This window comes from Dipodomys spectabilis, unplaced genomic scaffold (assembly GCF_019054845.1).
Source record: "Dipodomys spectabilis isolate Male_0828 unplaced genomic scaffold, ASM1905484v1 ptg000092l, whole genome shotgun sequence".
NCBI lineage: Eukaryota > Metazoa > Chordata > Mammalia > Rodentia > Heteromyidae > Dipodomys > Dipodomys spectabilis.
The window spans coordinates 10,234,442-10,259,552 of record NW_024870769.1 but is presented as its reverse complement, the minus strand read 5'-3'; the positions used below and the strand labels follow the sequence as shown (position 1 = coordinate 10,259,552).

General features: G+C 43.6%; 1 protein-coding gene across 1 annotated transcript in view; it reads left to right on the top strand.

Annotated features, from left to right (window-relative positions):
* Ddc (dopa decarboxylase) overlaps nucleotides 1-25,111 on the top strand; it is a 101,086-nt gene that overhangs the window by 19,973 nt on the left and 56,002 nt on the right. The window contains exons 3-6 of the mRNA XM_042685075.1: nucleotides 4,824-4,937; nucleotides 9,196-9,315; nucleotides 17,324-17,458; nucleotides 21,790-21,933. Coding sequence (XP_042541009.1) covers nucleotides 4,824-4,937; nucleotides 9,196-9,315; nucleotides 17,324-17,458; nucleotides 21,790-21,933 — 513 coding nt within the window. The remainder of the gene's footprint in view (nucleotides 1-4,823; nucleotides 4,938-9,195; nucleotides 9,316-17,323; nucleotides 17,459-21,789; nucleotides 21,934-25,111) is intronic.

Here is a 25,111-nt window from a genome sequence, read left to right as displayed (position 1 = left end):
GTTCTCCCTTTCCATTTGTGTGTCTAATCAAAAGATGAATCACAGGTATGGAGGAACACATTTTATTTTGCTTGGTGTGAGCAACATGGCATTTTCTCTGCCCCAAGGGCACAGAGCAGCCCAGTCAGAAGTAAAAAGAACCAGTCACTATTGCCAATCCTCAGAGGGGGGAGAGAGTTGGCACTAAAATGTCACTTCCTCCTGTCTTTTCAGTGTAATTTTCTGTATCTAAAAGCCTGTCCATGAACCTGCTTTTATGAGCAAGCTGGTCTGATCAGTCAGGGCATTGACAGGGTAGTCAAACCTGCCAAGGGGGCCAATTCAACTCAACGGATGCTGTGCAAAGTCCGAGCCTGGCATTGATGGAACTGGCAGATTGCCCACCTCTGCCACAACACTTCTGTGGTTGTAAAGTTGATGAAAAACAAGCACGTGCTACGCAGTGCAGGACGGATCTGGCATCATTAAGAACAACTCCCTTGCAGGGAGCTGGTGGATCATGCCTGTAATCCTAGCTACCCAGGAGGCTGAAATTGATCTGAGGATCATAGTTCAAAGCCAGGCAGGGCAGACAAGCCTGTGAGACTCTTATCTCCAATTAAGCAGCAAAAATGCCAGAAGTGGAGAAAATGTGGCTTGAGTGGTAGAGCATCAGCCTTGAGTGGAAAAGCCAAGCAAGAGCGAGAAGCCATGAGTTTAAAACAAAGCAAAACAAAAACCCTAGTTTCTTGATTTCAGGCAGAATGCAAAGGCCCATGGTCTGGGGCCTCCGAATGGGGCTGAGCCTCAGGCTCTGAGCTGCAGAGTTCACAGCCTTCTCATTTTTCACCTTCCAGGAGATTTTCCATTGGTATTTATGCTTTGAGTAAGCACAGGATTCTGAGCTTGCCAGAAAGCTGTGCAAATACACCAGGCTGCTCAGCATAAAGCCTCCATGCAGAGGAGGGGAAGTCAAATGTCAGGTAGATGAGGAGTCTGGGGGATAGGAGACTAGAAACTGCAGACTTCCTGCTCAGATTACAAACTGCCGAGCAGAGCTGGGAAACGGGCTGTAGAGCCAGGTCCCTGGACACGGCTGTCCAGCTTCGCCGGCTGCTGGCTTGTGATTGATGGCAGTGAGACAGAGCAAGCCTGGGGCCGCCCAGCCCCAACCCCCTCTCCCAGTCCACAGCTGCTCTCACTTTCTCCAGGTTTCCAGGGGCAGGGAGGGAGGAAACAGCCAGAGGCAGTGTGGGGCCTCTCGGGCGGCTGAGAGAAGATGAAGATCTGGGGCCCCGACCTTCCTCTGCAGGCCCTGGGCACTGTCTTCTTAGGCTCCTTTTTTTCACAGAAATATGCAAAATTGCACTTTACAAGTGCCCTGACATATAGATGGATGCATTAATCGTATAGGTGCTTTTTTTTTCCCCTTTGACCTAAAAGTTCACTGTGTCTTCTGGGTTTAAAAATAAAGCATTTTTTCCTGGCCTCTAAAATGTTGTAGGGTCCAGGCCAGCTGCGCTGAATACATCATCCTGTCGGTGTAGTCCCTCAGGGCCTCTGAGATTCACCAATAGTCACCCTACCTCAACCCTCAAGCCCAGCTGCTTGGCGTTCCTTCTCCCTTCCTTCTCTCCCTCCCTCCCTCCCTCCCTCTCTTTTCTTTGCCTCCCCTTTTCACTTTCTCTGTCTTTCTGTCTCCTTCTCTCTCTCTCTCATTTTGTTCTATCTCTATCTTCTTCCTTCTGTTCCTCTCTGTGTCTCTCCTTTTCTGTCCTGTCTCTTTCTTGGTCTCTCTGTCTTTCCCATTCACTCTACCTCTGTTTTCTTCCCTCTGTTTCTCTCTGTGTCTCTATTTTCCTTTCTTGTCTAGCTCTGTCTTTGTCTCTGTGTCTCATCTCTCTCTCTGCCCCTCTTGTTGTCTTAGTTCTCTCCCATTCTCTCTGTCACCTTCCCTCTTTTCTCTGTTTCTCTCTCTGTTATTCTCTCTTGTCTCTTTCTGTCATTCTCGTGTCTGTCTCCGGCTTTCTGTCTCTCTATGTGTCTGGATCTCTCTATCTTTCGCTTTCTCATTCACTCTGTCACTGTCTTTTTTCCTCTATTCCTTTCTGTGTTTCTCTGTATTTTTCTCCCTCTGTCTCTGTCTCTCTTTGCACCTCAATCTCTGTCTCTCTTTGCACCTCAATCTCTGTCTCTCTATCCCTCTGTCTCTGTCTCTATCTCCATTTCTCTCTGTCTCTCTCCTTCTTGTCCTCACTGACCTGAGGGTGGTCATGGCTGTAGGAGAACCTACTGAACACCCCCAGACCATAGATGAGCCACCCTGACTTGGTATCTTCATAGTCCATGGATTGATTGCTAATGCAACATCTTGTATAATAAATACTTAACCAGTTTAATAGAGAAAAGAAATATTTACATCTTTGAACAGACTGTGAAATGACAATGTCCTAGTCATATTTTGGAAACTATAACAAGTACCTGAGATACTCAGCTTTAAAAAAAGAAGTTTAGGCCTGGGGATATGGCTTAGTGATAGAGTGCTTGCGTAGCATGCATGAAACTTTGGTTTCAGTTCCTCAGTACCACATAAACAAAAAAAGTTGGAAGTTCAAGTGCTAAAGTGATATCCTTGAGCAAAAGAAGCTCAGGTACAGTGCCCAGGCCCTGAGTTCAAGCCCCAGGACTGGCAAAAAAGAAGAAGAGGAAGAAGAGATTTGTTTTGGTTTACAGTTTAGGGGATTTACAGTTTGGGCCCGTGGGAAGACAGACTATCATGGTGGGAGCCAGTGGCAGAGCGCACTCTCCTCATGACAGGAAAGCCAAAGTGAAAAGAGGGAGCAGCCAGGGTCTTATTTATTGTCCTCAAGGCCCACCTCTAGTGGCACAAAAACCTCCCTTGGTTTTGTGTGTGTGTGTGTGTGTGTGTGTGTGTTGGGGGGGGGGGAGTTCTGGGTCTTGAACTCAGGGCTTAAACACTGTCCCTTAGCTTTTTTGCTCAAGGCAAGCACTCTCTCACTGAGCCACAGGCCCAGTTCCCTCTTTTTAGTAGTTAATTGGGGTTGAGTATCAGCAACTTTCTTGTCTGGGCTGGCTTTGAACTTCCATCCTCAGATCTCAGCTTCCTGAGCAATTAGGATTATACGTGTGAGCCACTAGCACCGGCCTAAGTGCTACCTTTTAAAGGTGCCACCACTTCCCAGATACCATTACCCTGGAGAGCAAAGCCTCTAACAGACTTTGGATGACATTTTAGGTGTAAATGAAAGCAGGATGGCTTACATGACAAACATTTATTTTCTAGTTCTGGCCACTGACTGAACTCAGAGGGGTAGGTTTAGGTCAGAACCTTCTTCCTGGTTTACAGATAGTAGATTTCTTGTATTTTCACATTCAGAGAGAATACTCAATCTCTGATCTCTTTCTCATAAGAGCCCCAGTCCTATCATGAAGGGTCCAACTTTATGACATAGGATTCTCTGGAGGGGTTAAGGTTTCAACCTATGGATTGAAGGGGCACAGATATTTAGTCCATAGCAACCAATGGCCACCTCGATGCCCTTACTGCTACCCTGATCCCTACTTCCCTCCCCCAGGCTCAAATGTCAGTGGTTCATCCCCTTCCCTAGTCCTTTAGCTCTTTCTCTGTGTCTGACCCAGGGTGAAGCACAAATGAGATGCCTATGAGCTGAAGAAGGGTCAAGTCCACAGTTCACGCAGGAGGCAAGGCAGGGAGGCAGTGGTCCATCTATGGGACAGAGGAGGAGAGAGGTCTGTGGGACACAGAAAGATGCTAGGCTAGAAGAGGCAGGAAAAGCACAGGAAAGTGTGGAGGAGGTGGTGAGACTAAGTTGCACTAACTGAAGAAATATCAACTCTCAGGCATTAAAAATAAGAACAAAAAAAGACTCCTAAGAAAGTGCATTTCTATACAGAGCTTTGGGCTCTCCCATCCTCTGAGCCCTCTGCTAGAAAAGTACAACCAAGTCTCATGGGATGTCTTTAAAATTATATCCTCTAGTATGACAGACATAAAACAGTACCGTATCGTAACTCTGTAAAGGTGAAACACCTTGTACCTGCTTTATAACATGTAGTAGTGACTGTGTTTTATCCAAACTGATGTCACTCAAGAATGTGATGTTTACACATGGTGATTGAGAAGCTAGTAATAAAAAAAAGGGGGGTGGGGGAGCCAGGCACTGGTGGCTCACATCTGAAATCCTAGCTATTCACTTTAAGGTTCGAAGTCAGCCCAAGTAGGAAAGATTATATGCCTCTTACTTTCAATTATTCACCAGAAAACCAGAAATGGATCTGTGACTCAAAGTGGTAGAATGCTAGCCTTGAGCAGAAAAGCTCAGGGACAGAGCCCAGGCTCTAAGTTCAAACCCCATGACCAACCCTCCAAAATGGTACCAGGTATCACACACACACGCACGCGCGCACACACACACACACACGCACATACACACATGTGCATACATACATACACACATGCTATTTGTTAGAGCAGCTCTGAACATAAAGGAATCAGGTTCAGTGCCTTCCATTGATGAGAGCACCAGGATAGATCCTAAATCACTGTATTGTTTTAGGAGACTTCATTTCTTCTTAGCTAGCAAATACCAAGTATACCAAGAGTCACTGAGTTACTGTAGTGACAGTGAAATGAAGTTTGGATGCTACATGGTATCAGGAGGTGTGGGAGGAAGGTGTGAGATGCCTGAAAATTCGAGAGACGACATCCAAGCCAAGGTCTGGAGATATCTAAAGGGACTTGGGGCCTCCTAAACTGTGTGCAACGTGGCTCCCTAACTGAGTGATTACTTCTTTCCCTGCAGGTGACCCACTGGCATAGCCCCTATTTCTTTGCCTACTTCCCCACGGCCAGCTCATACCCAGCTATGCTCGCAGACATGCTGAGTGGGGCTATTGGCTGCATTGGCTTCACTTGGGTGAGTATCCCAGTGGTCCTAAGTGGGAACCCTGAATGGGAGATGGTCCCTGTGCACATCGGAGGAGAGGAGGGGGCTGTGTGGCCTGTGGCCATCAGGACTACCTTAGAAGGGAAGGACTCAGACTGAGGAAGGGTGCCTCTAGGCTCTAGAGTCTAGAGCCAGAGAGATCTTTGTATGTTCCTCCCCCACAGTATAACCCCTGCTTTCACTATATTTGATGTCGGTATAATTTGTGGAGGGGAAGGGAAAAACAAATCATTTAAATAGGGATACAGGTGGACCCATTGCAACAATGAGACGTACAAGTCGTTATGTCAAAAATGAACTTTACAACTTTGGTAGGGGTGGGAAGGAGGGTTGGGTGGGGGGGTGGGGGGAGGATGGGGGGAGGATGGGATGGGAAGGGGAAACAAAGGAGGAGGCTACAATGATTGATAAGAAATAAGAAATGTACTCATTATCTTGTTCATGTAATTGTAACCCCTCTATACAGTATTTTCACAATAAAAAAAGAAAACAGAGAGAGAGAGAGAGAGAGAGAGATTTTCTTGGAATAGCCCCAATAACCCAATGCCAGTTCTACACAGATGTCTTGTTTTGTTCTGTGCCAATACTGAGGCTTGAATTCAGAGCCTTGCACTCACACCTGATTTGTTGCAGTCAAGATTAGAGCTCTGCCATTTGACTCACATCTCTATTTCTGGCTTTTGGATGGTCAAAGATAAGAGTCTCATGGACTTTTCTGTCAGGGCTGGCTTTGAACTGGATCCTCAGATCTCAGCCTCCTGAATAGCCAGGATTACAATTGCGAGCCACCAGCATCTAGCTAGGTTATGTGTGTGGGGTGTGTGTGTGTGTGTGTGTGTGTGTGTGTGTGTGTGTGTGTGTGAGTGCATTATCATATATATTATCATATATAGATTATATATCCTCTATATTTATATATTTGATATATACATATAACCTATATATATACTTATCTATGTATCTCTATACATAGGCTAAGATATATATATGTTATATATAGGTTAGGATATATGGATATATATGCATGTGTGTGTGTGTGTGTGTGTGTGTTCTTAGTTTGGATTAAAATCACAAGGCCACAAAGTTTCATAGTTCAGGCCCCAAAGCTGAGAGCCAGAAATTCCCCCAGAGGATTTCTCGACACTCTCAAAGCCTGAGCACCCTATTTCCCCATACCCTTCCATCCGGTGGTGCCTCCGGGAGGGAGATGAAAGGGAGAAAATCCGTGCATAGAGTCTAGCACGTGCCTACATGCCTCCCGTTCCTCTCTCTGTGGGATAAAATGCCTAGAAAGTTCCCTGCTCAGGTAGTCCTTAGTCCAGGCCAGCACTTCAGGAGAAACTGATACTGGTGTCTAGAAGCAGAGGTTCCACTGGCTGTCAAGGGTCCTGGTGCTGCTCACATTGTGGGGGACTTCTTCAAGGCAAAGGTCCAGAATTCTTGGGAGCTAGTGCACTTTGGGGTATTGGCTCATGTTCAACGAGGGCCTGAGGAGCAGGAAAGAACCATCAGCTTTTGAATTCATAGCACCAGCTGAACTTAGCTAGGTTCTTCACCCACCTGGACCTGTTCTTCCAGCTAAAAGTCATCAAATGCTCAGTGAATAAGATTCACAGATGCCCCGGAAAGGATGAGAAAAACAACTACCCTGACTCCTGTCATGGCTGTCTGTGCTGCTCTTTTGCAGGCACTCAGGGCTGCCTTCTCAGCCTGGTGGCGCTGGTCTGGGTGTGGCAGTATGGCCACTTCCAAATGACATTAGCTTTCATTAGATAATACAGCAGGCTTTGTGGGGCTCTGCTGGTTTAGAGCCATTTTATCCCTTCCGGGTGACTCAGTATCATCTGTCATTGTGTCTGCCCTTCCCTGAAGGGATGCCTCTCTGTCTCAGACCCTGTCTTGTTTGATACACATGACTTTTCACAGTGAGTGCTGGGTCCTCTGGCTGGAGCTAGAGTTGATCCAGGCTGGAGCAGAACCCACCACAGTGGTTGACCCAAGCAATAAGGGTCAAGTCCTCACTTCCTTTTGCTGGCAACATATTAGAATGCTGATGTGCCCAGAGAGATATGAGAATACCTTGGTTGCCATGGGACTCCTTAAAGAGAGATCCAGAGGCAGACAGAGGTTCCCCAAGCCAACCTTTGACCTCTGCATGCAATGAGAAGGGGAGGGGCCTCAGAGTAAGGTCACCGAAAACTTCCTTTAAAAAAAATTTATTGTTGTGGGCTGGGAATGTGGCTTAGTGGTAGAGTGCTTGTCTAGTATGCATGAAGCCCTGGGTTCAATTCTTCAGTATACATAAACAGAAAAAAACAGAAGTGGTGCTATGGCTTAAGTGGTAGAGTGCTAGCCTTGAGCAAAAAAAAAAAAAAGAAAGAAAGAAAGAAAAAGATCAGGGACAGTGCCCAGGCCCTGAGTTCAAGCCCCAGGACTGACTGATTAATTAATTAATTGTTATGGTAAAGGTGGTATACTGAGAGCTTACAGTTACGTAGGTCAGGTAAAGTGTACATTTCTTTTTTTTTTTTTGGGTCCGGTCGTGGGGCCTGAACTCTGGGCCTGGGCGCTGTCCCTCAGCTCTTCAGCTCAAGGCTAGCGCTCTACCACTTGAGCCACAGCGCCACTTCCGGCTTTTTTCTTTTTGCTTATGTGGTGCTGAGGAATGGAACCCAGGGCCTCAGGCATGCAAGGCAAGAGCTCTACCACTGAGCCACCTTCCCAGCCCAAGTGTACATTTCTTTTTAGACAATGGCCTCTTTTCCCTCACTCTCTCCCAGGGGTTACCAAAAACTTTAAAGATGAGACATGAAAGCACATGATGCCTACTTCCTCAACTCTATCCTGGGCTCTTTCTACTCCCTTATGTGCAGGGAAGAGGGTCCACCAAATTTTCTAGCTCCTTCTATAAGCAAACAGATGAATGTGTGAGCAAGAATGTACCTGCCCAACAGGGCAAGATGAAGGAAGGTTCTTGGGGTGCCTGTGGGTGCCTTCCAGCTAATTCTCCTGTGCCAGTCTTGGTTAAGGAGTGCATCACTGAGATTTGCTTCGGGCATTTGAGGCCCATCTTAGATTGAGTGATTTTAATCTGGGATTTACTGGAAGGTTACATCCTATTGCTGTCCCCACAATTTTGCAATACCTGGCCCCTTGCTCCAGCCCCAGCCCCTAGAGAATGCATGGCTGTCTCTGCATGGTGAATGATATCTCCAAAGATAGTTAGGTCACAGCTCACCTCCCATGACCCAGTTTGTGTGAAGGCTTGGTGAGGAGGGTGAGGTCGCCATGTCTGTAGGGGCCCATAGAGACATACAGAGTCTTGTACGCAGGTAACGCATTGCTTCCTGTCACTAATCTAGTGAGTGCTCAGGGGAGAGAGAGGAGGTACTTGTTTTCCCCATGAAGCTATCAGTACTGCTTGCCTGGAGTGCCCCTCAGCAATGAGCTGGTGCTGTGAAGAACTCAGGCTCACAGCCAAAGCAGAGTCTTTGCTGCCACTGTGGAGTTGTGGGAAGTGGGGAGTCAGGATTGTCTCAGTCTGTATTCTGCTGCTGGAACAAGATCACAGATTGGGTTAACCTTAGAAATGTGCTTGACTCTGGGTCCTGGAGGTCAGGAAGTCCAAGACGATGGCACCTGTGCCTAGCAATAAAGATCCCTCACTGTGTGAAAACATGGTGGAAGGCAGAGCACTTGTGACATAGGAATTGGCTAAACTTCCTTCATGTTATATCTGAGTCATTCCCTTGATGACAGCCTTAATCAGTTCAGGAGGGAGGGGCCCATGGCCTACTCATCCTTCAAGGCTTCACCTCTTAATTCATTGTCATTGGAGATTCTGTTTCCAGCACAAGAACTTTGAGAGACTCATTCAAACCATAGCAATCATGGAATTAATTCCTACTCATGGGTGTTAAGTTGATCCAAACAAAATATCTCACTTTTTTTGTACCAGTACTGAGACTTGAACTCAGGCCTTGAATGCTGTCCTTTTAGCCTTTTCACTCAAGGCTAGTGCTCTACCACTTGAGCCACAGCTCCACTGCTGGCTTTTTGATGATTAATTAGAACTAAGAGCCTCATGGATGTTCAAAGCTCAATCCCCAGATCTCAGCCTCCTGAGAAGCTAGGATTATGGGACATGAGCCATCAGCACTTGACCTGTCATTGGATGAAAGGCTATCCAAAGCAGCCAGAAAATTTAATTCTGTTTCTTTCCCCACAGGCTTCGAGCCCAGCATGCACGGAGCTGGAGACAGTGATGATGGACTGGCTTGGGAAGATGCTGGAGCTGCCAGAGGTGTTTTTGGCTGGAAGATCTGGAGAAGGAGGAGGAGTGATCCAGGTAAGGTGGTACAGGTTCAGGAGAGCATCTTTCTAGTATGCACAGGTTCCACAATGGACCACCATGGCAGGTGGAAAAGCAGATGCCTATAGTGCATCTTGCTGTGTCCTGGTATTTCTTCTAGAGAACAGAGCCGAGCTCTGGGGAAACCCTTGGTGCTAGAGTTGGCAGGACACAGATATGGATCCTAGGGCTGTCTCTCACTAGCTAATTCAGCACTCAGGTTTCCTAGTTGTGGCTTAGAGAAGAGTGGCTGTCCCAAAGCAAGTGAATGGAAACTTTAATATTGATATTATTAAACATTCATATTGAGATCCCCATAGTGGGCAACTATCCCTAAGTAGTTTCAGGGCACATTGAAATGTCACCACGACATTAAGGATTAGGGGCACATTTTACACATAAGGACTGGGTCATAGGCTACCAGATAATTTGCCCCTTGACTCCCAGGTGGGAGCCAACCACCACAGGACAAGCGACAGCTGTGCCCAGGCTTTGATGGCTGTAAGTGCTACTTGTCTGTGAGCCAATAGTGTACCCAAGGATGCTGCTATTTACCAAGGATGCTGTTTCTGTGTGTACATTTTATTCTTTTTAGTTTTCTGATCAGTCATAAGGGTTGAACTCAAGGCCTGGGCACTGAAAGCCCAAAGTGCTTTTGCTCAAGGCTAATGTTCTACCTCTTTGAGCCACAGCTCCATTTCTGGTTTTCTAGTGGTTAATTGGAGGTAAGAGCCTCACATACTTTTCTGCATTGGCTGGATTCAAACCATGATCCTCAGATCTCAGCTTCTTGAGAAGCTAGGATTACAGGCAGGAGCCACTAGTGCCTGGCTCATTCCTTCTTTTTACTTAGACTATAACGTGGAGAATATCTATGTGATCAGGCTTATCTAAGGGAATAAGACAGCTCTAAATGATAGTCATGACAAGTTCCCCATTCTACCCAATGTATAGGACAAATGTCATTGGGATGACTTGGACTTTATACATTTTTAAAAGTTTTGTAACACAGAAGTGGAACTATATTAATCTACCCTCCTCTCTCACATCCTTTTCCTCATGTCAAGTTAATGGTCATGACAATGACCCTGACAGAGCACTAATAACTTTGGAGCAAAGGGATTCTTTTTCGGAGATTGTCTTCTCAGACACTCTGATTAAGCAGTTATGGTTGCACCCATTCAATGGGTCAGAACACCGAGTCCCTCCTGGACAATGCTTTTGTATGAGATGACAAATTAAATTAGGAAACAAGCCTTCTGATGTCCAATCCTGACACTGTGGCTGCTATAACAAATTACTACTGCTGTACACATTTGAGCAGCCTCATAAAGTTTATTTCTTACATTTCTGTAGATCAAAAGCTAGAATCAAAGTTGATACCCAGGAGACCCAAATGAAGAATCTATTTCCTCACTTTCCCCAGCTTCTAGAAATCCTTAGCTTGAGATACTGTCCTCTTCCATTTTCATCTTCTATCTCCCTGATCTTTTCTTTCATGGTCACATTTTCCTGTGATTGCAGATGAGAATATGTGTCTCCACTCTTAAAGGCCCATGGGATTACATTGGGCCCACTCAGCTAATCCAAGATAATCTCCCCAAGTCAAAGTTCTTAACATAATCACATCAGCAAAGTGAACTTTTCTTTGTAAACAATCACAGGTTCGAGGAGACCTGGACTCTTTGTGGGTAGATGTTGCATTATTTGGCCTACTACACACACACACACACACACACACACACACACACACACACACACACACACACACACACACACACACACACACACACACACACACACCCTGGGCATTAGAGAATTTATTTATAATAAGATTCCTGACACCTACCTTTAGAGATTTGAATTAAGTAGGTCTTAGATAGGCCCAGGAATATGAATTCCAAGTCAGGCTGATGTAGTCGTCCCTGAGCAATGTTGCCAACTTTCCTAAGACCAGCAGGCTCTAGTGGTTGGGCTCAGAATCCTTCTCTCTGTGAACTCAATTTATCTCTCACATGCTTTGGTTATCTCACTCTATCATAAGATGTTGGCAGTAGAGAGCTGGTGAAAATGAAATATTAGTTCTATTGCAAATAAAACATCTGTGGGATGCTGTGAACCATACATTAAAATATCACAGTAAAATGTTCTAGCAAAGTGATAGCTTTCTTCTTTTTGTCAGAGGTTACACAGCATGGCCAAGAAACACACCACACCTACGTGTCCTGGCTTGAAGAGGGGCTGCATACGCCCTCAAAATGCAATCAACTGCATTCCCCCCTTCTCCCCCCAGTGAAGCTGAGGAGGCTTTCCAGGCTCTGGTACAAGAGGCCTGATTCTGGAGAGGACACTCCTATCATGCTTGTCAAGAGAGATAAGCCTGACTGCCCAGAGGGGAAGAAGGCGGCCAGTTAAGGCCTGGGAGGCCCAGCAGTGTTGCCTGCAGGGGTGTGGCTTTGAGTTCTCAAGTGAAGACTGATCTGGCACTTAAGGGCATATGTAATGCTGGAAACAGACTTACTTTTGTATTATAATCACATACATTCTGCCACTATCCACTTTTCCATTTGTGCTGTTCATTTTTGGTAAGACCCGGCAGCCTGAGACGCAGCTTTTCTTTCAACCTGAGGGAACTTTTCCTTCATTCCATCTTAGTTTCTATTTGTGGCCACTTCTACTCTGATTTCAGGTGCTTCCATTCTTCAATACAGATTTCGATGGCTCTTCTCGAATTTCTCTCTTGGGATATTTTCCTTTACTTGCCATTTTTTTCTTCTGTATTTTCTGGGGGAAAGTTCTTATGGTTTCCTTGAAGTCATTTCAGTTTTCTGCATAGCCCATGCATTTATCTTGGTTCAAGTATTTCACTTTGAGAAAGTATCACCCTTTCCATTTGAGGAAACGGAACAGTCATTGTAAAGATGGAAAAAAATACAGTGACAACATTTGTCATAATTCCCCCCACCCCAGTGCTGCCAGTATTATTTCAAGATCTATGTGAGTGTGTTAAACAAATTCAGAAGATCAATATTTGCAGAGTTTTGTAGTGTTTTATTTTATTGTACTTTTCATTGTTGAAATATTCATTGGGAATATTATTACTTGCATGTTCTCCTATCATGTATCATACCGTGTAAAACAATACCTAAGATATTATGTTACATTAAATATTTTACACTATAAATAACATTTCACCCTTTAGGATGAGAGCAACTACCTTCCAAGATAAACAGCTTCTTTCTGGGGCTATCCTGGAGGTGTCTCTGGTTCCTAATTGTGTTCTAGCATCATGCTCCCTGTAAAATCCGAGCCAAAGGCCCATAACCACAGGAGAGACCATTTCTGAGTCAATATCTCACAATGAAAGCAATTTCACATTCAGTTCTTGGTGTCACCTCCAGATGGTCTTCTAGTTTGACACTTCTCAAAGAGTTTTACCCACCGTTTACAATTGACACTATTATAGTAATGGCTAATTTCCTTGAACATCGATGAACTTGGCTAGGTTTGAGTCTATTTCTTGTGCTTTCTGTCATCATTCTTTTCTCTCAAATATTTACTGAGTCTTTGTTCATAGTGAGGAAATTGAGAGGCAGAAAGCAAGGGTATCTAGCCAGCCTGGGGAAAAAGCTTATAAAAGATAAGGCTAGTGTGAAAGATATTGGAACTTTGTGAGTTATAGCAGCTCACTAGGTCTAAGGTGTACATGCAATTATGGGTTAAAGAATCTTTTCAAAGACATTGCCATTATCAGAAGTTCTTGCATTTGGGTAGAACTAGTCCTGGCATCTCTCAACCCAGGCTTTAGTACAACCTACCTATAAGACAGACACACTCAGCTTTTGCTGGAGGAATGCAAACTGCTGGGGCTGTGCTTGCAGCGGGAAGCTTGCCCTTCCCAGCTGACAAGGCTGATTGCCTGTAATTTGTAAGGCCCCAAAGAGCACCAAGCCGGGTGACAGCCCATGAGCCAGCCAGCCTTATCGATCCCCTCAGAGCTGTGATCACAGCTGCTAGGCAGGCATGCACGCTGTGATGACGTCTGAGCCAAATGGCAAATCATCATTGTGCGGCTAGACAAATGTGGCCTGCAAAAAATAGTCTCTTAATTGGGTTTGAAAGCTCTTGTGGATAAAAAGCTGCCAATTTCTCTCCCCGTGTGACGTGACACTTGGAAAAACCAGAGGATGAAAGGACCTTTCTGCTCATTGCTGCGTCCTTGCTCAGTAGCATCCTCTCTTGCCTCCCGAGCCAGCTTGCCATGGCAACCTTTGTCCCCCAAAGCAAAAGCATCAGCTATCATCTCTGCTCTCTTACCAAAGAATCTTAGCCCTCCCCATTCTTCCCTCAGAAAAGACCTGATCTCAGAAAAGGGCAGAGAGATCTACTTGCCTTTGTGCTCAAGTTTGCTGCACCCTTCTTGCTGCTGCAGCCCTATTGTGGTCTGGATACTCTATTGACAATTTCTTGTATAGGCCTTTGTGACTATTGTTAAAAATTATTTTTCTTGACCAAAGGAGGAGACTTTTCTCTGAGGATATAGACAATGCTGTTCTTCTCTCTTCCAGAAAACAAACAAAATATAATAAATTGGCATGGTGAACCAAAGCCATTCATCAGACTGGTTCAGAGAACAATGTAGTTCCAAGGTTGTCGATAGGGAAGCTGCCATCACAGCCACAGCAGTGTTAAGGGCGAGAGCAAGGAACTGTGCCTCTCAATTTGTTTTTCTATGTTCTCTTCTAAAGGTGGATCTTTCATAAAGGAATGTGCCTTTATTGCGCCCTTCATAGGCACAAGTGGAAATAAGCCATGAGAAAGGAAGAGTGAGGTGGATAAGAACAATGTAAAATACAGAGCTAGTTGCTGGTAGCTCATACCTAGCTACTCAGGAGGCTGAGACCTGAGCTTCAAAGCCAGCCTGGACAAAACTCTGTGAGACTCTAATAAACTGCTCAGAAAAAGCCAGAAGTTGAGCTGTGGCTCAGGTGGTAGTGCACTAGGTTTGAGCACAGAGAGGCTCAGGGACAGTGCCCAGACCCTGAGTTCAAGCCCCAGGACTGGCTAAATAAATAAATAAATAAACAAACAAACAAGTAGTGCCTGTCCTCAGGAAGCTTGGATTTCCTGCTGTAGCTTTATCATTCAGGTTTCGTTCACATGATCTAAAACCATGTCTGAAAGCCCTGCTTATGAAAATACAGGCTGAAGGGAACATAAGGCCCATTTTAGATGTCTAATAAAGAAGATAATGTATCGGTCTATTTGAACTCATTAACTACATCTAGGAAAACATGAATTAAAGGTTTTATCATGTGTGTGTGTGTGTTTGCACACATCAAAACTTACACTTGAATTCAGGACTTTGTACTCTTGTTTGACCTTTAAAATCAAGGCTAGCTAGCTAGCTAGCCCTTTATCATTTGAGCCATACCTCCACACCAGCTTTTTTTCTGGTTAATTGGAGATAAGAGTCTCACAGATTTGTCTGCCTGGGCTAGCTTCACACCTCAGTCCTCAGATCTCTGCCTCAAAATAACTAGGCTAACAGGTGTGAGCTACCAGCACCTTGCCAGAAATAATTTATTTTTTCCAGAAATGATTTTATCTTTACCTTCTATCCATTTCCCCAAGGGACATGAGTTGGTTCTGAAGAATAAGTAAAAGCAGTGGAATGGTAACTCAGGATCAATTAAGGCTCTATAAATATTAATAAATAAGCATTTTTGTATAATTATTTCATTATGTATTTCTGTATAATCTTCTAGACCTCTTTCATGTTCAGTGAAAATCTGACTTCTTTTATTTATTCATTCTAATGTTAGTTCTGGCCAGTTGGTGGGTTTCTTCTGGGATTTGCGTAAGAAAGGAGCTATATCTAGACAGTGGTGGCTCACACCTGTAATCCTAGCTACTCAGAAGGTTAAGATCTGAGGATGACAGTTCAAAGCCAGGCTGGGCAGTAAAGTCCATGAGGTTCCATTAACCACCAGAAAGCCTGAAGTAGAGTTGTATGTAGCTCAAATGATGGAGTGTCAGATTTGAGTGAGTGAACCATCTAAGGAACAGTGTTCATATACTGAGTTCAAGCCCAATACTGATACAAAAAGAGGAGGGGGGAGGAAAGGAGAAGGGGAAAGAGGAAGGGAGAGGTGAAAGAGGAAGGGAGGAGGAGAAAGAAGAGGGGGAAGAAGAAAGGAGGAGGAGAGGAGAGAAAGGAGGAGGAGGAGGAGGAGGAGAGAGCCAGCATGGGTCCACTTGACACTATGACACTTTCTAGCTGCTATTTTTGGGGGAAATTATGGAATCCATCTTCTGAGTATCATTTCTCCCACTTGAGGACAAAAAATAATTTTTTAGGGATTTTCTTTTAACAAATTAAATGAATACCATGGAGAGCATTGAATCTACGCCTCTCAGCCATTCTCAACTACAGAGGTTAGGTTAGGTTATTTATTTATTTATTTATTTATTTTTGTTGGTCGTGGGGCTTGAACTCTGGGCTTGGGTGCTATCCCTCAGCTCTTCAACTCAAGACCAGTGCTTTACTACTTGCCCCACAGCGACACTTGTGGTTTTCTGAGTGGTTTATTGGAGATAGAATCTCATGGACTTTCCTACCACGGCTGGCTTTGAACCGTGATCTTCAGATCTCAGCTTCCTGAGTAGCTAGGATTACAGGCCTGAGCCACGGGCACCCAGCATGTGGTTAGATTTTTGATTAGCATTTTATGACTTTGCCAGAACAAACTGTTGACAGTAGTTGCATTCATTTGCTAAGATTGCCTTAAACAAAGCATCAGAAGTAGGGTGACTTAAACAACAGAAACCCACTAACTCAAGAGTTCTACTGGCTAGAAGTTCAAGTCCTTTCCAAGGCTTCTTCCTGGCTTGCCCATGGCTGCTTTTCCCTGTGACTTGACCTCGTATGTCCTTGGTGTAGGCTAGTGCTGGGTGGCTAATTTTTAATTTGTTATCAGCACACCAATGAGATTAGATTAGGGTTCAACCTAAAAACTTTTTTTTTTTTTTGTCCATTACAGGGCTTAAACTCTGGGCCTGGGCGCTGTCCCTGAGCACTTCAGCATAAAGCAAGTGCTCTAATACTTGAACCACAGTGCCACTTCCAGTTTTCTGGAGGCCTATTGGAGATAAGTCTCATGGATTTTACTGCCTGGGCTGGCTTTAAACTGCGATCCTCAGATCTGTCTCCTGAGTAGCTAGGTTTACTGGTATGAGCCACCAGGCGCCCAGCTCCTAAAGACCTTCTTTTAACCTACTTATCACTTTCAAGATCTTTTCTCTAAGTACAGTTACACGCTGAGATAATGCAGTTTAGGGCTATGATTTGTGAACTAGGTATGGGGATACAATTCAATCTTCAACATTAGGGATTAAGAAAACTCTTCCCCATCAATCTCTCAAGAAAAATGGACTCTATTTTTTTTTAAACAAATATAATTTTCTCTAACCAGTAGATACGATCACAGAGCTTGTGTGGCTACCCTGACCAGTGTCTGGTCTCCAGTGGAGATGCAGGCCATAGGCAAGAGAGAGAAAGCATCTTGGAAACCCATCCCATAAGCCTGGTGTACACCAAAGGGCACTGGTGGTTCACATCTGTAATCCTAGCTACTCAAGAGGCTGAGATCTGAGGATCACAGTTTGAGGCCAAACCAGGTTGGAAAGTCCATGAGATTATTATGGCTAATAAACTACTCAGATAAAGCTGGAAGTGGAGCTGTGGCTCAAGTGGTAGAGTGTCAGCCTTGAGCACCCAATTGAAGTCTCACTACTGGTGTCCCCCTCCCAGGCATGAGTGCACACATGCATACACACACTCACACTCACACACACACACACACACACACACACACACACACAGTGGTATGGATCTCTACAGATCTGGGATATTGTGCAAAAAGAACCAATTTACCTTTCAATAGCTTATATACTGGTCACTGCTGTATTTTGAATTTCATTTCGTCCTTTCTCTTGGATTTAGGGAAGTGCCAGTGAAGCCACTCTGATGGCCCTGCTTGCTGCTCGGACCAAAGTGATCCAGCGGCTGCAGGAAACCTCCCCAGAGTTGACACAGGCCGCCATCATGGAAAAGCTGGTGGCCTACTCATCTGACCAGGTGAGTGAGCTGGGGTAAGAGGTGGCCTGAACCTCACAAACTTTCAGGATGTGAATTCAAGCCACACTCAGCATCATTCCACATCCCAGAGCAGGTTCAAGGCTAACTAGGGAATAGACTTTTTTAAATTTATTTTTTAATTTTTAATTTTATTTTATTGTAAAGATGCTGTACAGAGGGGCTACAGTTACATGAGTAAGGTAATGAGTACATTTCTTGTCAAACATTGTTAACCCCTCCTTTGTTTTTTTCCTACTATCCCTTCCCTCCTCCCCTTCCTCCTTTACTTCCCCCACCCCATGACTTGTAAAGATTATTTCCAACATAGTGTCATTGCTGTAGTATCATTGTTGCAATGAGTCATCCTGTGTCCTTGTTTCAGCATTTTGTTATTCCCCTTCCCCTCCCCAAATTAGATAAATGTATATCAAGATGCAGGGTGGGCTGGAAAGGTGGTTCAGTGGTAGAGTGCTTACCTAGCATGCATGAGGCCCTGGGTTCGATTCCTCAGCACCACATAAGCAGGAAAAAAAAGCCACAAGTGACACTGTGTCTCAAGTGGTAGAGCGCTAGCCTTGAGCTGAAGAGCTGAGGGACAGGGACCAGGCCCAGAGTTCAGGCCCCATGACCAGACCAAAAAAAAAAACCAAGATGCAGGGTATCTAAATCAAATAGTGACAACAGGGATATACCATAGGGGGAAGAACATACAAAAGAGACAAAAAAATCACATAGTACATTAGAAACAATAACAACAAAGAAAAACCTCTGTGTGTCCGTATCTTGGGGTTCATTTTGCTTAGCATCACCTTATATGGTCATATGTATATGAGCTTTTCTGCTCATCTAATAAGATTATCCTAGATGTATACTAGTTATTGAAAATAAAGGAAACTCCTACCAACAGTATAGTAGTGTTCCCTTTTGGCCACATCCCCTCCAGCATCTTTTGTTATTAGAGTTCTTGATTATAGCTATTCTAACTAGAGTGAGGTAGAATCTCAATGTTGTTTTGATTTCCACTTCTTTTATGGTCAGAGAAGTTGAGCATTTCTTCATGTGTCTATTGGCCATTCTTTTTTGTTTTGTTTTGTTTTTGTTTTTTTGGAGGGTCCAGTCGTGGGCTTGAACTCTGGGCCTGGGCGCTGTCCCTCAGCTCTTCAGCTCAAGGCTAGTGCTCTACCACTTGAGCCACAGGGCCGCTTTTGGCTTTTTTTCTTTTTGCTTATGTGGTGCTGAGGAATCGAACCCAGGCCTCATGCATGCAATGCAAGCGCTCTACCACTGAGCCACCTTCCCAGCCCCTATTGGCCATTCTTATTTCCTCTTCAGAGAAGTCTCTCTTCAAGTCTTTAGCCCACTGATTAATGGGGCAGTTGATTCTTTGAGGATTTGTTTTTGGAGGATTTAATTTTTTGAGTGTTAAGTATATTTTAGATATAAGGCCCTTGGGTCTGTTGTATAACTAGTGAAGATCTTCTCCCAATCCGTGGGTTTTCTATTGTTCTTACTAGCTATGTCCTTTGCCATGCAGAAGCTCTGCAGTTTCATGCAGTCCTATTTGTCCAACCTTTCTTTGATTTGTTGTGTTTCTGAGTCTTTATTAAGAAAAATTTAGCCTGTGCCAAGGAGCCCTAGAGTTTCTCCTATTCTTTCCTGTAATGTTTTCAGGATGTCTGCTTTTACTTAGAGGTCTTTGATCCATTTGCAGTTGATTCTGGTACAGGGTGATATATAAGGATCTAACTTTAGTTTTATACAGGTATTTAGCCAATTTTGCCAGCACCATTTACTGAAGAGGTTGTCATTTTTCCATTCTATTTTTTGGCTTCCTTATCAAAGATTAGGTGGCTATAGGTCTGCAGGTTCATTTCTGGGTCTTCAGTTCTATTCCATTAGTCCTCAGGTCTGTTCTTGTGCCAGCCAGTACCAAGCTGTTTTGATTACTATGGCTTGGTAGTAGACGTTGAAGTTTGGTATTGATATTCCTCCAGCATTGTTCTTTTGGCTAAGGATTGCTTTTGCTATTCAGGGGATTTTGTTGTTCCATATGAATTTTTGGATTGCTTCTTCTATTTCCTTGAAGAATGAAATTGGGATATTGATGGGTATCACATTGAATTTGTAGATAGCCTTTGGCAGTATTGCCATTTTCATGATGTTAATCCTCCCAATCCAGGAACATGGGATGTTTTTCTACTACTAGGGAATAGATTTGAATTGCTTCTCAGATGGGAACTTGATAGAGCAAGTGAAAAAGAAAATTTATGCCTTAGTGCCCCTCCCACCCCATCCCACAAATCATTTGTCACCATGCTCACCATTAGAGACTTACAATATGCCCATCTGCCCCCTCCCCATCAGAGAAATTGGATGTGGGCTCATAGCCTGACCTCAAATCCCAGCTATGCTATATTAAGTTTTATGTTCTCAGGCAGATCACATAATTCTCAGAGCCTCTGTTTCTTTACTCACAAACAGGGCTAAAACTCCAGTTCCTTCTTGTAGCTGCTCAGCTTCATTTGTGGCTGTGCATGAGAAGAAAGATTTAAAGTACTTTTTCACAACTGGTCATCATGGCACACATCTGTAATCCCAACTGCTTGGGAGACAGAACTAGGAGAATCATGGTCCATGGTCAGCCTAGGCAAAGCAAAAGACCCTGCCTGGAAAAAAAAATTAAAGCACAAAGGGCTGAAAGTATTGTTTAAGCAGTAGATGACTTGCCTCTCAAGTACAAGGCCCTGAGCTTAAACAGTATCATTAAAAACTTTGTAAAGTTCAGAGAATCTTGCATCTAGTATGATTCCATCAGTCGACCCATGTGAAAACGGTAACCAATGACAACGAAACAGAATCCAGAACTGTGTGGGAAGGAGCAAGTGGAAAAAAGATTGATTAGTGAGAATTCCTTAGGGAACCTGCTCAAGAGGACACAGAAAGAACACAAGCTGAGCCAGCTGCAAGAAACTGGATTCCACAGGGAGCCACTGAGCTTTGCTAACATATTTATCTTCCGTTGATTTTTATGTCACCCATTTGGACTGTAACCGTTTTGTTCCAGTTAATACTTAGCCTACAACAAATATGATATCTCTGTGTCCTAATTCCATTCCAGCTATAAAGGAAGAAAGTGTATGTATTTACATCCCCTTTGTTTCTCAGAAGGCTTTACAAAGCAAAAGCAGGACCAAAATGAACGCATAGGCACTTAGTAGGTGTGGAGGTAGGCTTCTGTGAAAGGTAGGGCCTACCTGTTCCCCTCAGAGGCTCTGTGAAAGCTCAGCTCTTCAGAAAGGGCCCTGGTGATGTTTTCTCAGCTCTCACAAGGATGGAGGATTACTAGTACCATTCCGAATTCATAAGAGGTTGGAGTGCCAAGAGCGTAGGGCCTGATGGGAGGTACATCCACCATTTCTTGGTGGAGGCTCACTGCAATCACCTATGAGGAGTAAGGCCAGCTGTGAGGAGAAGAATGCAAGAATGTGGTCTCTGGTGGCAGGGTGGGGGAGGTCGAGTTCAACCCAGAGTGATTGCTGTGTCCACAGGTGAACTGTTCAATATGTGGTCCCAAGACTGTCTCAGCCTTTGTGTATATGTACAGTTGGTCCTGTGGTGAGTGTGAGACAAAATCCCTCTGTCAGAAGGTTTCTCCCCAGAGGAGAGGGAAGGTGGGATCTACAATCAGCTAACACCCTCTGCAGCAGCTCTGTATAGTAACACGGGCTGCATCCAGAGGGTATACTGGAGCATCACATCAATAGCCAGGGTGCATGCCAGAGAATTCTCCTGTAGGGACAGTTTGTATTCCTGCTGCCCCTGTTTCCCAGGTCTCCCATCTGCAACCCCAGAGGTCCCTGTGACTTTCTTTTCTTTTCTTTTCTTTTTATTTTTTGTCGGTCATGGGGTTTGAACTCTGGGCCCGGGCATTGTCCCTGCGCTCTTCAGCTCAAGGCAAGCGCTCTCTCGCTTGAGCCACAGCACCATTTCCAGTGTTCTAGCACTTTATTGGAGATAAGAGTCTCACGGAGTTTCCTGCCTGGGCTGACTTTGAACCATGATCCTCAGATCTCAGCCTCCTGAGTAGCTAGGATTACAGGCGTGAGCCACTAGCGCCTGGCACATTTGATCCTTAGAGTGGTTTATCTATCAGATTGGAGAGCAAGATCTCACGTAAAGAGAAACAAGTTCAGGAGAAGGGAGCTTCATGAAGGTAAAGGGATAGAGAGGAAAGAAGATTAGCTCTGTCATCTTCAGGGTGTGCACGCACAGCCAGGTGTTGGTGTTCCTTACAGAATCAGAGACTTAAACATTAATTTCTCTCTTTCAAGGCACACTCCTCTGTGGAAAGAGCTGCATTAATTGGTGCAGTCAAAATAAAATCGATTCCTTCAGATGGCAACTTCGCTATGCGTGCTTCTGCCCTGCAGGAGGCCCTGGAACAAGACAAGGCAGCAGGCTTGATTCCATTCTTTGTAAGTTCAACAGCCCTTGGGGTGTGTGGGGAGGATGGGGGGAGCGTGTGTATCCATGAGCACACACTTGAGTGTGCCAGCCAGAGCCATGTTCTAGGCTTCTGTGATGGCTACAGGCCAGATTGACTCCATTTACTTTCCATTCCTTGTACTTTAATCTCAGACACAGCCACCAGAACACCCTAGGGTAGAGGATTCTGATAAGCCAAAGCCTTTCTGCTTGTGAGAGGGATACCATGTTGATCATCAAGGGACTATGTGGTAGATTCATTAAGTAATAATGAATGTACAATCAGTGAACCAAATTAAAACTAAAAATCCAACAGGCTTTGCTGCCCAGATTAGTTGGTCCCAGTAGATACAAAGACTTGTCATTTGTAAGAGGCAAATAAGCTGCTACTAATATCAGGCAAAATATCTAAATAGCCAAACTGGTTCTCTTGTGCCTTGATATGCATTTTCTAGTAGGACAGGCAGTTAGCATTGTACCTCTAGCATTGAAAAGAGGTTCCAATTTCAGTGAGGAGAAAAAAAAATGCAAAATCCATGTAGTTTGTTCCAGATACAATCACAAGAAGCCAAATATAAATACAAGATCAATTCTAATTCCCTAATAGCCCAAGAAAATTACTTACTGAGAGTGGTATTTTACACTATAACTGTAATTTACCTATTTCTTCTTTCACACAGACTTGAAAGATTAGTAGCTTGAGGGGGATTGGGCTGAAAATTGTCATCTTTCCATTTAGAATGGTCATCTTAATCACCACATTGTTTTTATCTCTAGTAATGGAACTTGCCTGACTTTGTCTAATGTTGCAATAATTACTTCAGATTTCCATGGTTGGTGTTTGCATGATGTGCTTTTTCAGTGTCTTCTATCACCCTTCTTGATTTCTTACACAGGAAAATCCCACAAATGCAGCCTATGACTATCACCCTTTAAAAATGTAAATCTACTGGGACTATTATCTTTATTTTGCATTCCTTTAAAAAGAATTTTTGTCCCAGCTTTGCCTTTATGTATCTATGTATGTATGAATTTTTATTTTTGCTGGCCTTGGGGCTTGAACTCAGAGTCTGGGCTCTGTCCTTGAGCCTCTTTGTACTCAAAGGTAGCACTCTACCATTTGAGCCACAGCACCACTTCTGGCTTTTTTGCATAGTTTATTGGAAATAAAAGTCTCACAGAGATCAGAGAATCAGGATCCTCAGATCTCTGCATCCTGGGTAGCTAGGATTACAAGTGTGAGCCACCAGCACCAGGCTAACATTGTTGCTTTTAACTTATTATTTTGAAGTAATTGTAGATTCACTAACAATTGCAAAGTTAGCATATCAATATCTTTCACCTTCCATTGGAATGTTGGTGTATTTTTGTTACCACAAGGCCCTGCTTTCTGTGACCCCTATCAACTCACCTTCTCCCACCAATTTTTTTTTTTTAATCCTGCATGTCCTATGATCTTGTCATTTTGAAAACATTGTGTAAATAGAATATTAGAGTATGTGAAATTTTTTTGGTTGTTGGAAGTACTGATGTTTGCATAGAGGACCACTCACCTACTAGACAGACATTCCACCACTAGGGCTTGGTTCTAGCTCTGGTTGCTTTTGAGATAGAGTTTAGCTTTTAACAGCCAGGACTGAGATCCTGGTATTTAAGGTACTTACAGTAGCAGAGATAACAGACTAGTGCCACCACACCCAGATTTTTCTGTTGAGATAAGGTTCTTTGATTGATGGTTTGCTTATCTATTTACTGGGTTGGCCAGGAATAATGATTCTTTCCATCTCAGCTTCCTGCATCAATAAAACAGTAGCTGTGCACTACCACTTCCAGCTATTAGTTGAGATGAGGTCTCATGAACATTTTGTCCAGGCTGACCTCAAACTATAATCCTTCCCATCTCTGCCTCCTAAGTAGCTAGAGTTACAGGAGTAAAGCACTGTTGCCCAGTTCCTTATGTAAAAATGTGAGATTCATGTTTTTCCCCCTTCTAAACCTATTACCCTGGAGATTCAAGTTGTTGCACACATGCTCCTTTTTATACTTGTACCATGGAGATTTGGTATTGCATTGTGCCACTGTTTATTCATTCACCTACTTTTGACATTTGAGTTATTTCTTTTTTTGCCTATTACCAGAAAAGCACCTGTGGATATTAATGTATAGGTATGTAGGTAGAGATATGTTTCCCTTTCTGTGTGATATAGACTCTAGAGTACACTTGAGGCTCATACTGTTAATTTACCTTCAGTGTTTTAAGAACCTGACAGTATATTTCCTAGGGTTGTTGTACTGTTTTTCATTTCTACTAGCAGCAAACTATTCAGGCTTCTTGTGATCTCCCCAGATTTGCTACTTCCACTACTTTTTTAATGTTACTTATTTGGATTATGCGTATAGTAATATGTCATGCAATCATCATTTGTATTTCTCTGGTACCTAATGAGGTCCAACATCTCATTTACCTATTCACCATTTTTATGCCTTCAGTAAAATGTCAATTTTTTTGTCCATTTTCTACCTTGGTGATTGAATGATTTTTTTTAAAGTAGCAGATTAACTTTGTTAGAACAGTTTCGTAACATGAAGTACAATTTTCAAACTTAGCATGCTTTGCAAATACTTTCTCACAGTGTGTGGCTTGTCACTTAATTCTCTGAATTAAATGTCACTTATTTCTAATTTAAATGATGTCCAGCTTTTCAGTTTCTTTCATGGATCCTGCCTTTTGTGTTATATGTAAAAACTCACTTCCTAAACCAATACCATCTAGATTTTCTCCTATGTAATCTAGAGGATGTATAGGGTATTTCTTATGTTTAAAAGTCTAGGATTTACTTTCATTTAATATTTGTGAAAGGGGTTATGTCAGTGTCTTAATTCATTTGTGTGTGTGTGCATGTGCATGCATGTCTGTGTGTCTTTCTGATAGTTGTGATGTCCAGTTGTTTCAGAATTACATATGGAAAGGCTACCTGTGCTCCACTGCGATCTTTGCTCATTTGTTTAAGATAGATGATAGGTGTACATATTTAAGTTTATGTCTCTTTTTAAAAATAACACACCATCTTGTTTATTGCAGGTCTGGTCTAACTTGAGTAAGTCAGATCAGGCTTCTGATACTATGTCCAAAATAGTATTGTCAAAAATTTTTGAGGCTTTTGATTT